Source organism: Bombus vancouverensis, chromosome 12 (assembly GCF_051014615.1).
Source record: "Bombus vancouverensis nearcticus chromosome 12, iyBomVanc1_principal, whole genome shotgun sequence".
Classification (NCBI taxonomy): Eukaryota; Metazoa; Arthropoda; class Insecta; order Hymenoptera; family Apidae; genus Bombus; species Bombus vancouverensis.
The window spans coordinates 6748135-6761700 of record NC_134922.1 but is presented as its reverse complement, the minus strand read 5'-3'; the positions used below and the strand labels follow the sequence as shown (position 1 = coordinate 6761700).

Here is a 13566-nt window from a genome sequence, read left to right as displayed (position 1 = left end):
ATTACGTGTCGTTGCATGTAAACATGTAAACAAAATATTTTTAAAAACAAGGTATTGAGTAAAACCACAAATTGAGTTATTAGAACAGAAAAATCTTTTGCAAACACATATTTATAAAGTTTAAGATATATATAACAATAATAATTTTATTTCTTCTTTCATACTTTATAATACAAATTTTTGACTTTTTAACGGCCATTTGTATATTATTTCATTTAGTTTATCACTTTAAGAGATATATAAAACGCAGATATTTTTTGCACTGTGCATCACTTTTATTTAAATTTTAGTTATAAAATGTTATTGCGTATTTACATCATAATAATTTCGACCCAGGAATTGCAATTTTTGCTTATTTCTCGGTACCAAATTTTGTATTTGTTACAATGTAATCGTTATAACAACGATATTTAGTTGAGCAACATAATGAAGATATAATTCTAACATTTTATTTTTTTTCGTATATTCAATATAAAACAAAATTAATATACATTGTGTACAAGCATAAATAAACAATTTATCATTCTTCTAGAAACTATCTCACTTAGAAATCAACAGCTAAAATAATCACTGACTAATTTTTGTTTTTGATTTCGCGCATTTAATTGAAATACTAACTTCTCAATTCAACTGCTCACTAATTCTTATCTTATATCTTTTCACTTGCAACTGTTTTAATATCGAGATAAATATGCAGACTCTAATATTATTTACTTAAATATACTGCATTAAAAAATCTTTTACCCCTCCATCTTTTTTTTAGAAATAAAATATAGACGTACTATGACATGATTAGAAAGTGTATAAATTCCCATCCTAGATTTATCTTTCGTTTAAATTAAAAATTGATCAACTTTCATAGCTAGAGAGAACATTTTGTCTTTATGAAATAGAATGTAAATATAAAAATTAACAAAGGGCAATGACGTTTATCAAATACGCGTTATAAATAATTTATGCGAAGTTATAAAAACTTAATTGAAAAAACGTACACGACCTAAAGCTATTAACATGAAAATTCATATGCAAAATTTGTACTAATATCTTATGTATTTAAATATTATCAGTGGCAAAGTTCAGTGCCATTGAATCTTAATTTAAATGAATCTTTAATTTTTGTATTTCATCTGACTGAATTTATCCACTTGATGTTAGAATGATTTTTTATATCCTATTTGTTGTCAGCCCATTGGCCAGACATTAGGCGTCATTGCGATTTCATTGATACTAGTTTTCTTGAACGTGCTCGCGCCTCTGTACGAATATTTGTATATTCAAACCAAAGAATATTAGGAATTAATGTTGTATCGCGTAATAACAAATATTCTGATATCCGCCTGAAAATGATATCACATGTAATACTATTTTTCATGAGATTAGGAAGCTTTTTTAACAATAACTTACCATGATACAATTACAGGAAAAATTGGTGTAAGGACTACATATGTGATTGTAAACCATACTGTCCCTAATATGATACCTATGAATGTACCCCACAGAACCTGAGATTTGCTGTGGTATAATAAATAAACTCTACTGTATGTGACTAAAATAGCAACAATTATACAAGCAGCTATGATAGTGATCCTCCAGAACTTTTCTGAGATGCTGCTGTTATTATTGTGATGTAACCTACAAATATATACATATATTTATAAATATAGATAAAAGATATAATATAATTACCTTTGGAAAATAGAAGTAAATTACCTGATACATATAAAAAGTATGGTATATGTAGCAAAAAACCACATGAACTGTGCATGCATCGATGGCATACCATATTCAACATAAACAGCATCACGTCTCATTGGCCTTGCTTCACAAATTGTGTGTTTTAAAATAAAATTTATCCATTCATTAAATATAACACCGCTAAAAAAGGTAATCTGAAAAAAGAATCAATCTTAGATATTAAAACCATAAGCATATTGAATTACCTATAAAAGTTGTACTTACTGTGTGTAAATCTCTTCTAAAGAGAATCAATGTTATAAAACCAATTATAATAACAAATGGTACTAAACTTATCAGAGCTAAAAACTTTCCAAATAAATCACCTGCAAATTAAAGAAAATTTAAATAAATATATCTTTAATAATCTAGATAAACTAAATTTAGGTATGAGTACATAATATTCCTAAACATCAAGTCTCATATTTTTTAATGAAATGTATTGTTGAAATACATGTTCTTGTTAAACATATGCAAAAAGTTGAAGTAAACAAAAATTATTCGGCACATGGGAAAACACGCTAACTAAAAATTCTGACTGAAAAATATATACAAAATTGGATTGAAAATATTTAATTTAAAGATACAACATTTTTCAAAAAAACACCAAGCATATTTATGAGACAAGAAATTTTTACATAATCACACAATGAAAAAAACAATTAAATTATACTGAAAAATTTTGAGATACTCGCCTTGTGGATATTCAACTAAGGTAAGGGACAAAGGGACCCATTCTGATTTTTGGACAGTATCGACGAAACGCGATTTAATTTCATAAAACGAGTCGTCGTCTGACGATGCCATGTTATCGAAATATTTGAAGTGACCATAACTCGGACAACTCACCGCGCAGCAACGATCATGGAATTCGAAGGATAGTGGGAGAAACCTGACAGAATAATTTCAATGTGCATATAATTTAACAGAGATCCGGCAAAAAAAAAGTAATTTTCGTTATTTCTTCTAGTATGTACTTATTTGTTCAATCATATTCTATATTATTTATACTCATTACAAATTTGATCAATTATGCGATTCCATTTAACATTATAGGAAATATGTTAAAAAGAATTGAAATCACGCACAATTAAGAATTCGTGAAAATAAGAATAATTAAGAAGTACATTTTCTACTCCAAAAATATTGTGTTACATTCATCTTGAATGTATTAGTAATACATATTTTTAAATTGTATGAATAGTAGAAATATAGAATACGTATAGTGAATAACGTATAATATAACATTGTTAACAATTTCATATTATTTAATTATTTAATAATGTTTCTTAATGTATAGAAAATAAATATACAGAATGCGAAATTGAATTATGCAAATTCAACTAGTGTCTTAAAAACGTAAAGTTACTATCTGAGCTTGCAAGATGCATTGTGCAATGCGTAAGAAGCGGGAGAGGTAGTGAATTGGATAGTTGCATGTTACTTTGATCGATGTTTGCTTCATGTTTGTGGTACTAATTTTATTCAAGAGTCGATACGATGTATGTGTTGTTTGTGATTTTAATTTGCCGATTGTTTTGTAGTTTTTCTAGAACTTTTTAAGAAATTTCGTTTATCTTACGTTTGGCCACGTCCTGTATGCCCGTACAAGCCGACAACAATTTTTTAAACTATGTGATGGATTAATGTTTTAGGTAACGTTCGATTTTTTGTATATTATATCATATATTGAATATTATCTGTGCAATTTTTTAATATTATTTGATGATGTTCATAATAATAATACTAATACATTATTAACAACACAAAATATAGTAGTGATATTTATAAATTTTGTTAATATTCATTTTCTCTTCATTCTCTTGTCATTACTAGGCTTTATTTCCCTATCGCACGTAATTATATATTAATAAAATATTGCTTCTATTTATTCCCATTGAATATATATTTATTATACGCATTATTTTGATCGTAGATTTTGTATTGGAATGTTACATGACATTCTTTGAACCACATGGCAGACCAAGATAATGCAGATTACTATGCACTTTGTACAAATGACCAAAATAAGACAGAAGGTCTAAATGAAAGGCTAATAGAAACGAGCATATCTCAATCATTGTGTGACCTAAATAGTAGGAATAATAGCGTTACAGTTGAAAATGCAGCATCTGTTTCTCCATTACTAAGTCACTATAAATATCATCGTTTCTCGCATCATGATAGTCCAGTTAATTTTTCATCTCTACCAACGTATCTTCCACCCATTGGTGTATTTTGGGATATAGAAAATTGCCATGTTAGTATTAAATCTTATAATTTTATATTACTGAAATGTATTACATAATACTATAGTTAAATATATTTGAAGATATAAAATATTTCTTATGATTATTACAGGTACCAAAAGGAAGGTCTGCCATGGCTGCAACCCAAGTAATTAGAGAAAAATTTTTTGGTGGTTATAGGGAAGCAGAATTTATTGTAGTTTGTGATGTATTAAGAGAAAATAATCGGGTTATGAAAGAATTGAATAATGCTCAGGTAAGTTAATCTGTGTATCTTTTAAAATTATAAATTATTTAATAGCAGTATTATTTTTTTTATACTATAATGTTGCATTTATAAATCTTGTGTTTCTCAGGTTAATTTAATACATGTTGCTAGAGAGTGTAAAAATGCTGCTGATGAAAAACTCAAACAATCTATTAGAAGATTTGCTGATATTCATGGAAGTCCAGCAGCTGTGATTTTAATATCTGGTGATATTAATTTTGCTCCTGATCTCAGTGATTTGCGTTATAGGAAGAAAATTCATGTGATACTTTTACACATGAAAAATACATCTGAAGCATTGATACTGTGTGCTAATGAGCACTATGATTTTTCAGAACTTATGGAATCACTGCCATCTACAACAATACAGGTAAATATTAATTAATTTTTAATTTCATATGACATTTTTCTAATTTTTTCTTAATAAAAAATGAAACACAACTAGTATTTGTAATTGAAGCTTTGTACAATAAGTTATTTCATTATAATAGCTTTTTTATTCTATATAAATATGTATATTAATTTGTCTGTTAATATTAAAATATTTTTGAGTTTGTAGTATGTAAATTAGGTTAAAATATGTACTATCTTTATAAATGTAAAATATGAAAATGTTAATTATCTCCATATATGTGTGTATGTTTTGTAGTATTTTGTTAAGTTATATACCTTCCAGGTTACTGCATATTGCGATCTCCTAGTTAGTAACCTTCCCGAAGATCAGGATATTATGTCTATTAAATGTTATCTTAAACAAATGTTCGAAAGCTGTGGTGGTCAAGTGATGGAAATTCAGTCAAATACTGCAATTGTACGCTTTATTTCAAAACCTTCTGCAGACAGGTATTATATATATGTATATTTGTTGTCTTCTTACTATTTCGTAAATTTTGTTTAATTGTATACAAAATAATAATTGTATGTCTCAAAATGTAGTATAGTGTGTATTCATAATTTAATTATACTATAAGTAATATATGATATCAGACGTAGCTTTATGTTTGAATAACCCGCCTATTAAGTGACCAATAATTTACTCCTGTGTACAAACATTCTATTGGTCTGTTTAGCATTAACAAAAAAGAGCTGTATTTAAAGTATGTAGTAGGGATAGATACATAAATAAGGTAGAGTTCAAATAGTGTACAACAATGTAACGAACCTAATGGCACTGTAAGAAGATTATAATTTTGATTTGTATAACATACCTAGTTCATATATGTGTATAGTAGTAATTAAGTGTTGAAAAATTGTTATTTTCTGATATATTGTTATTATTTATCGTTTTATTTATCTATATTACAATGTTGACACAAACTGATAATTTTATTTATATATAAGGTAAGATAAATAATATAGCTGCTAGTAAAAAATTATTACTGTGAAAAATACAAGCATTTAGTGAATTATATATACTAATTAAAATGCATCGAATTTCTCTGAGAAATAAATGGACATTATAATTTGTATTATACATGTGTTTATTAAAATCTTCAAGGTCATTTATAGACAGAATTGATTATCTTGTGTACTGGCCCTTTGTAATCACAGTTAACCGACTTTGCTTAATAACAATGTGACTTTTTTTTTTATAGGGCTCAGAAGCGTATGGATGGAAAGATTATTCTTGGTTCGAAAATTTCCGTAAAATTTCAAAAAGAGAAAACAAGTAACTTTCAGCAAATTCGAGGTAATGTTGTTATTTATATAACGTAATATGTATGTATGTATTATTTTTTAACAATATTCTTACATTTTTAGCAAATTCTATAAATAGAAACGGTACTGTAAGTGAATCAGAAATTGTTACCAGTTCTCCAAGGCAAATGTACAGTGCAAGTGCTTCGTTAACGGGTGGAAGAGCCCTTCAGATTCCACATTATCAGCCATCGTCGCCGGTTATTGGAACATATTCTGGATGGAATGCTCATTGTGCTTCTGCTTCAGCACCAGTAGGGTAATTGTAAATTACATTTAGTGTCCTTTATCCATATGTATCAATAATCGTAAGAATGATGAACATCCGAGAAAGAGTCTTCGAGTCGCAAGGAGACATTGCCTTTGCTTGATTCGGATTTTGGAGTCGCGAATAGACATTGTTCTTGCTTGATTCAGGCAATGAAATTAGAAAAGCTTTGATCTTATCTGATAGAATATGGAACAAAGTAATGACAATTGCTATAAATATTTCAAACATTAAGATCGTTATATTTATTTTTTACAGGATGGTTCAACCATCATCCGTTTTTGTTGGCAGATCATATCCAAATAATAGTAATAATAATAATGTAACTTTTAATAGAACTTATAACGAACTTGCAAGGGCCCAATCTCCATTGTTTTGGCAAGTTTCTGGTCCCCAACAATTTGGTCATATATGGGAAGAACAATATAAGGTATGTAATTTCATTGAAAGTTCGTTTGTGAACTATGTTGTGTATAATTTTGATTTATTATTTATAATAATTTAAGGTGGAAAAAACGAAAGTACTTAGTAGAAGAATTCATATTCCGCAGGCTCGGGAAAATGGAGTTGTAAATAATAATACTTCTCGAAATTCTGAGGGTTTAAGACGTATTAGAGGTACGCAAACTTCGTTTGTTCAACCTCCAGAATGGACTGGTCCAAGGCAACAATATCCTCCATTGAATGTTCCTGCGAGTTTGAATGGAACTGGTATGTAGATCATTTCCTCTTTTTTTCTAAAAAATCTTAAATTGTAATTAATAAATTTTTAATGCGTGTAGCTCAATCAAATTTTAAACGCCGAAGTCCATCTCCTATGTATGACTTGCAATCACGAGAGAGAAATCAGTGGAATGGACAGGTATAAATTAATTTAAAATGTAAATTAACAAAATTGAAATGGATTTACTTCTTTCTTACTTCTTTAATACTTCTTTCCTTTAAAAATTAACAGAATGCGTCTGTACGTAGTACTAGGACACCGTCGCCTTACGAAAATACAGTACAAACGGTAAGCCAACAAAGTAATCATACCTCACCTTATCATCCAAGTGATACGGAAAACGAAGAAGTTGAGGTACTTTTATCTTTTTCTACTCTCTATGTGTTCGCGCTTCTTTATTCTTTTCTATATTGATAATTTGTTTTTCAATACATTAGAATTTTTTCAATCCAATAAATAATCATAATGGAATATCAACGAATAATGAAACGTGCACGCCAATTGAACTGCAAGTAACTAATTTAGACCAAAGTATTAATCCAAAAAAAATGAGACATATGCTTGTCTCTATTTTTATGGAACATGTGATGGTAAATATTTAATATTACAATTGCATTATTTTAATTTTAAGTAACTTTCGCTCATTTTTAATTAACATTTTAGGTGTTAAATGTTTCTATTTTTACACAGTCTGATGGTAACTTTGCGGCAAGTGTCAAAGTACCTTCTTTATCAGACGCACAATACGCGATTTCTCAGTTACATCGTCGTAAAGTAGGGTATAAACGTATTTTAATATCGTACGCCCATAGTGGTAGAGCAAGTCCTCAGGTTGTACGAGCGCAAATTGTGATGCTACTGCAAGAAGTACCTGGTCATAAACTCCCTCTTTTTAAGTTTCGAGAAATGTACGAGAGTCGTTTCATGATTTCCATCAGCGTTTCCGAGTTGTACAAAATGAAAGATGTTTGTATTATTACGGAAGATCCTGGTGGTAGAATGGTTTCTCTTAATCCAGATCATAGAAATACTCCATCGCCATGTTTTAATAATACAAATCAGGTACCTTAGATCTTATATATTGTATACTATTATATAGTAAATTCTAGGTTCACGATGATGTATATCAAGCCGAGTTTAAGCTTTTCCGATAAGAGTAGAGTTATATTAATTCCTCTTATCGTTGAGGAGCGATGACGATTATCTAAAAGCGATTAAAGATTATTCTGAAATAATGTAAAAAATATTTAATACGTAAATATGTAAATTACATATGAAATATAAACGAGTAAGTGTAATGTTTTAGGAGGAACAAGTAGAGTTACCATATTGTACTATTCATACGTTAAAACCATGGTCTGATAAAGGATGGGCTGAACAAAAAGTAGCATCACTCCCTAATGTAAAAATTTCTTTAAAGGTTCTCGATCCACGTATACACCAATTACTAACGACGCATAACGGAAGTTTACCATTGCCCAGGTATATTGCTATATCGTAATTTTCAAATAAAACTTAATTTTGTTTCTTTTTCGTTTAATAATTTTCTTCGTGAAAAATTAATTTTAGTTTGCCAAATTGTTATGAAGCTGAATTTAAAGAAAAATTACAAGTAGTTGAAAATGGAGTACCCTTAGAACATCTGGTATCTTGCTTATCCTGTGTTGAATTGAAACAGGGTATTGGTAGTGTAAAGTATCTTATATGGACAGGAAATAAAATTCATGAAAATAATCAGGAAGGTAAGGTTCTTTAATAGTGATTGTTAAATTAATCAATGATTAATCAACATTAATATAATTTTCTTTTTCTTCTTAGAGAATAAATGTGTGACTTCTCCACTTGCAAATCAATTAGCACTTTTCAGTCGTGAATTAGTTGATCTTCTGAAAACTGCTCCACACTGCCAGTTACCATTTAACCGCTTTATACCCGCATATCACCATCATTTTGGAAGACAATGTAGGGTCGCCGATTACGGATTCACCAAACTAATTGATTTGTTAGAAGCACTTACTCATACCGTACAAGTACGTAAGAAAATTTAATTAATTTAAGATAAATTATTTCATTAATGAAATATTAATTATGCAATTTAGGTAATGGGTGAAGGAAACAATCGTGTGGTCACATTATCTCATCGTGCACAAGTACGTCGTTTCACGTCTGATCTTTTAAGAGTCTTAAAGTCAAAAGCCAGTAAACAAGTAGCACTTTCAGAATTTCCAAGTGTTTATGCTAGAGTAATAGGTAAGGATCTTTTATGATATTAAATAATTGAAAAATACAATGCATATATAAGAGAAAAACATTTTTTCTAGCTAAACCATGGGATATTGTGGATTATGGAGTATGTGAAATCGAAGACATTCTCAGTGAAGTATCAGAAAATACTGTGGTTGTCACTGTGATTAATGGAGGAGATAAGATGATAGCTATTCCCAAACGAGAACAAACTGCAGAAGAGATAGAACGAACAAAACAATTTGCTGTCGAAGTATGATATAAACAAAATCAAAAATGTAAGAAGCTAATTATGTATTTATGTATAAATATATTTATACCCTTTTAGGTTGTCGAGTTGTTACGACACGCGCCTCAGTGCAGAATGCAATTTAATAAGTTTGTGCCATCGTATCATCATCACTTTGGTCATCAGTGTCGAGTATCAGATTACGGCTTTACGAAATTAATTGAATTATTTGAAGCTATACCGGAGATAGTTAAAATAGAAGACGATAATTCCGGAGAAAGACAAATTTCTTTAACAGAAAAGGAAGGTCTTCTTGTACTTTCTGAGCAAATATCCAAATTAATTACTCGGTCAAAAGGTTGTCTTAGTGTTTCTAACATTGCACAAAACTTTCTACGTCAATTTGGCTATGCGTTAAAACCAGAATTATTCGGTTGCATCTCTGTGTTGCAACTTATGCAGAAACTTGGGGACACTGTGAAGGTATTAAAAAAGAACATTGAAATTATTTTCATATATATTCAATATTTTAATTTATTAATTTTTCAGATTGTATATTTGCCAAGTAGACCTGTAGTTATGATGGTAGATAAGTCTCACGTGCAGCAATTGATCTTACAATGCCGTCGATTACTCATGGATAAACCACAACATAGAATGTCACTTCAAGAGTTCCAACACTTATACGCTCAATATTATTTAAAATCGTGTAACATAGACGAACTAAAGCAAAATTTATCCAATGTAGTTCGAGTAAGTTTTAATTCTATTAAATGAACATATCTTTATAGAAAACTTGTAAAGCTATATATATATAATTTCAGTTTACAACACTAAAGGATGAACAGTTCATAGAACTTACTCCATTACATTGTTTTGCTTGTAATGTATATCGTGTAATGATGAATTATGGTGGAGCACTAAAACTTTCGCAGTTCGAGGCGGCATATTTATCTACTATAGGTTCCGTTTGTAACCCTGTAGACTATGGATTTCCAACACTTTTTGCACTTTTGCAAGCATTACCTTGTACGGTAACAATAAAATTATCACGGCGCAAGAAAAACATCATATATTTAAATAAAAAGATTACTGGTAGGTAAAAGTAGTTATTCACAACTGTTTAGGAATATCTATTATAAAAATCGTATAATTCAATTTACTTCTATAAATAGCTGTAGGTATAGCATTACCGCCAACATATGCATCAGGATCATCGTATTGTGATACAGATTCCAGTAATGAGTCGTTTGAAAGCGATTCATCCTCTCGTGTCAATGTTTCAAATAATTCAACTATACCAGAGCAAACAAAGTGGATAGAACAAGTTTCTGAAAATCAGGATTCCTGGAAACAAACAGATACAGACAATCTGTGGTTAAAGGACCCTAACAAATCTTGGATGACTTCCAATTCGGAAGATAGATTGGTTAATTGGTCGTTACAAGAAAATGGAAGCGAAAGCTTTCTCAAAAACCTAATACAAACACCAATTATGCTACATGGTTTTCCACCTGCACCTCCAAAACCAGATTCTCCACCTGAGGTACTTTCTTTATAAACTCTATTATGTGTCTTTTATTTAATAATATAATATAATATAGCATAATGGTAAATTTTATCTTTTAAATTACAGGAAGATCTAGATAAGGATCAATGGGAATCATCAGTTTGGACGACACCAACGAAATTTGCATATCTACGGGACGAACATACTACTAATGTACATGTAAGTATTACCTGCATATGAGTACATTTAATTATTTTTGTAGTACAACTTATTAGTATACTTTCTTTATATTAATAGGTTCCTCCATTTACTTTACCTCTTTCTTGGAATCACATCACATCCTGTGATAGTAACTTACTATCACCAACAAAGAATTTATTAACTGCTGCAGCCAATCCTTTAAATCCACGTACTTCACCTTTCTTCTCTTCTAAACGTAATTTGGTTGTTGCCCCTCATCCTTCTGAATTACCGCTTCCATCGTTATCATTAACTCCCAAAAAGAACGTGTCTTCGGAAAATATTATAATTGCTGAGAGTTTTACAAATAAGCAAGAAAAAATTGTTAATAGTTCTCTGGAAGACATAAATCTTAAAAATAATGAAAATGATAGCAGTAACATGGAAGGCAATGGTACTAAAGAGAAACACAGTACTCCTACACAACAATGTAAATAATGTACTTCTCTTAATAATTAATTATTATTTCATTTAAATTGTAGCATATATTGAATAATATGTTTTTTTTACAGTATTTACAAGCAAACGTCGTTTAGCTGCTCAATTCAATCGACCTATTGAGTCATGAATTCAGTGTGAGGACTAAGAACATATTTACATACACTGCAGAAGCAAAGAAGCTGATATCTGAACACATTTTGTACCCATATGATGTGTTAATGATGTTAATAAGGAAAGGAACTGTATTAGCATGTCGGTAGGCTGTCACACAGTGGGTTCAAATACCTATATGCCATTTTCTAAATGATGGTAGGTACCCTCCCCTCATTTATATAAGAATTAATTATGATAACAATATATCAATTTGATACATACGGAATAAAAAACAGAATTTATTTTCAAAAGGTATGAAAATATACACGTACATAAATATCTATATACTAAGTACCTATAATTTTTGGTTTAAAAATTATGAATAAGTGTGCGGCGTTTATACCGAGTGATCTGTACTGATTGTATTGCGTGTCAAATTCATGTAGCATTTTTCATACTGTGATATAGAATAGAAAAAGAGGAAAATGAATGCAAATGATAGTGCCTAAGGATGAATAAAAAGTGGGCAATAATTGTACAAATCGTATAGGATTGGGCCAAGATCCTATATTGAAAGCTACTATTTGTTATAATAAAATTATACCTTAGTAAAATTTTATGTAAAGCGAAAATTAAAATCGAATTTTTTGTTCATTAATAATGTAATTGCTAAGCATTCTTTTTTTAGCTTTATTAAATGAACTGTTTTCTATGATGGAGATTTTATTGGCTCAACCCTATCAATTATTGTAAATTATTCTCATAAAAAATGAATTGTACTAGAAAGATCAACATATAAACCGTTAAATTATTGTTGCTCAACAATAATCTTATTCTCAATTATGAAATCCAATACAATTCATTTTTATAATTTAACGTTAACTTTATCTTCCATTCGTACAATTACTTTTCTCATTCGTGTCAGAGAATTCCTTTTATTAATATCTGTTCATTTTTTATTGCGTATACGATAATACTTTGTAATTCTATTACGAATGAATGCGTTTTGAGAATTCTAATGGTAATTGAAGTGCAATGTATGGTATTTGGAGCTGTCATATTACTTTTTTGTATAAATGAAATGTTTTTAATTAAGGAATTATTAAGTTTAATGTTAGTAGTCAATATTGAGTAACTCAAACTTGCAAGAATGGATGAAACAAACATGATATACGAAATGAAATTTTACGAATTCCATTTAAATTCATTAAAGGGATTGTTGAATAGTGATAGGCAATAAATATTTTATCGAAAATGAGACAAATAAGAAGTACACCTTTGTATCGATCAGGTTTCAAACTTTAATGTTACTTTTAGTAATGACAATATTATTCTACGAGATTTTGTTTTCAGCGTCAAATGAGAACAAAGAGAGAAAAAAAGATATTGATCATTATCTACAAAAAATATGATTAATACATTTAATATGTGATATGAATGAATGGTAAGAAATTGCTCTCTTTGAATTATATGTGAATGATCTTGTTGATCTCATATTTTATTTTATTATTAAGAAGTATTTTATATTAAAAATAAAATATGTATACAATTTCGCGAACAGAGGGGAGCCTGGATCAAAAACATTATTATGAATTGTTAAATGAGTTGCCACTGAAAAGATTCTACTGCAGGTTCGCTACATTGCTTAAGGTATTATTAAAAAATGAAAGAATCATGAATCGACTTAATCGTACTGTATTAATATTTTTACCATGTTTTCTAAATCTAATTTGTATTAATTTATTCAGATCAAATGAGATAGCTTTGTTACATGTTGTATATTTATTATGTAGGCATGTGGGTTCTATCGTATTTTATATCTATGTGAAAAGAGTGATAATTTTTACTTTATTTTTTAAATTGTACGA

General features: G+C 29.3%; 2 protein-coding genes across 5 annotated transcripts; one reads left to right on the top strand and one right to left on the bottom strand.

Moving 5' to 3' along the window:
- Nucleotides 1-251: 251 nt before the first annotated feature.
- On the bottom strand, nt 252-2781 carry LOC117154964 (dolichyldiphosphatase 1). The gene is made up of 5 exons (XM_033330455.2): nt 2430-2781; nt 1960-2060; nt 1711-1889; nt 1405-1632; nt 252-1337 (listed from the first exon to the last, which is right to left on the bottom strand). The coding sequence occupies exons 1-5, from the start codon at nt 2539-2541 to the stop codon at nt 1208-1210; spliced, it is 750 nt and encodes a 249-aa protein (XP_033186346.1). The 5' UTR covers nt 2542-2781; the 3' UTR covers nt 252-1207.
- Nucleotides 2782-3068: 287 nt separating this feature from the next.
- Marf1 (meiosis regulator and mRNA stability factor 1-like protein) lies at nt 3069-12413 on the top strand. Of its 4 annotated transcripts, XM_076623044.1 has the most exons (26): nt 3069-3206; nt 3279-3389; nt 3671-3994; nt 4096-4239; nt 4340-4621; nt 4928-5094; nt 5847-5941; nt 6013-6208; nt 6476-6647; nt 6724-6928; nt 7000-7079; nt 7173-7295; nt 7379-7531; nt 7605-8003; nt 8248-8423; nt 8511-8683; nt 8760-8971; nt 9041-9191; nt 9263-9438; nt 9514-9897; nt 9964-10167; nt 10239-10509; nt 10590-10960; nt 11051-11143; nt 11222-11594; nt 11677-12413. In XM_076623044.1, exons 3-26 carry the CDS (start codon nt 3710-3712, stop codon nt 11730-11732), a joined length of 4941 nt encoding a protein of 1646 aa, XP_076479159.1. In that variant the 5' UTR covers nt 3069-3206; nt 3279-3389; nt 3671-3709; the 3' UTR covers nt 11733-12413. The 4 variants fall into 4 exon arrangements, with proteins under 4 accessions (XP_076479159.1, XP_076479161.1, XP_076479160.1 ...); XM_076623046.1 differs by having other exon boundaries at nt 3116-3389; nt 6554-6647; XM_076623045.1 differs by having other exon boundaries at nt 3116-3389; nt 6769-6928.
- Nucleotides 12414-13566: the final 1153 nt, after the last annotated feature.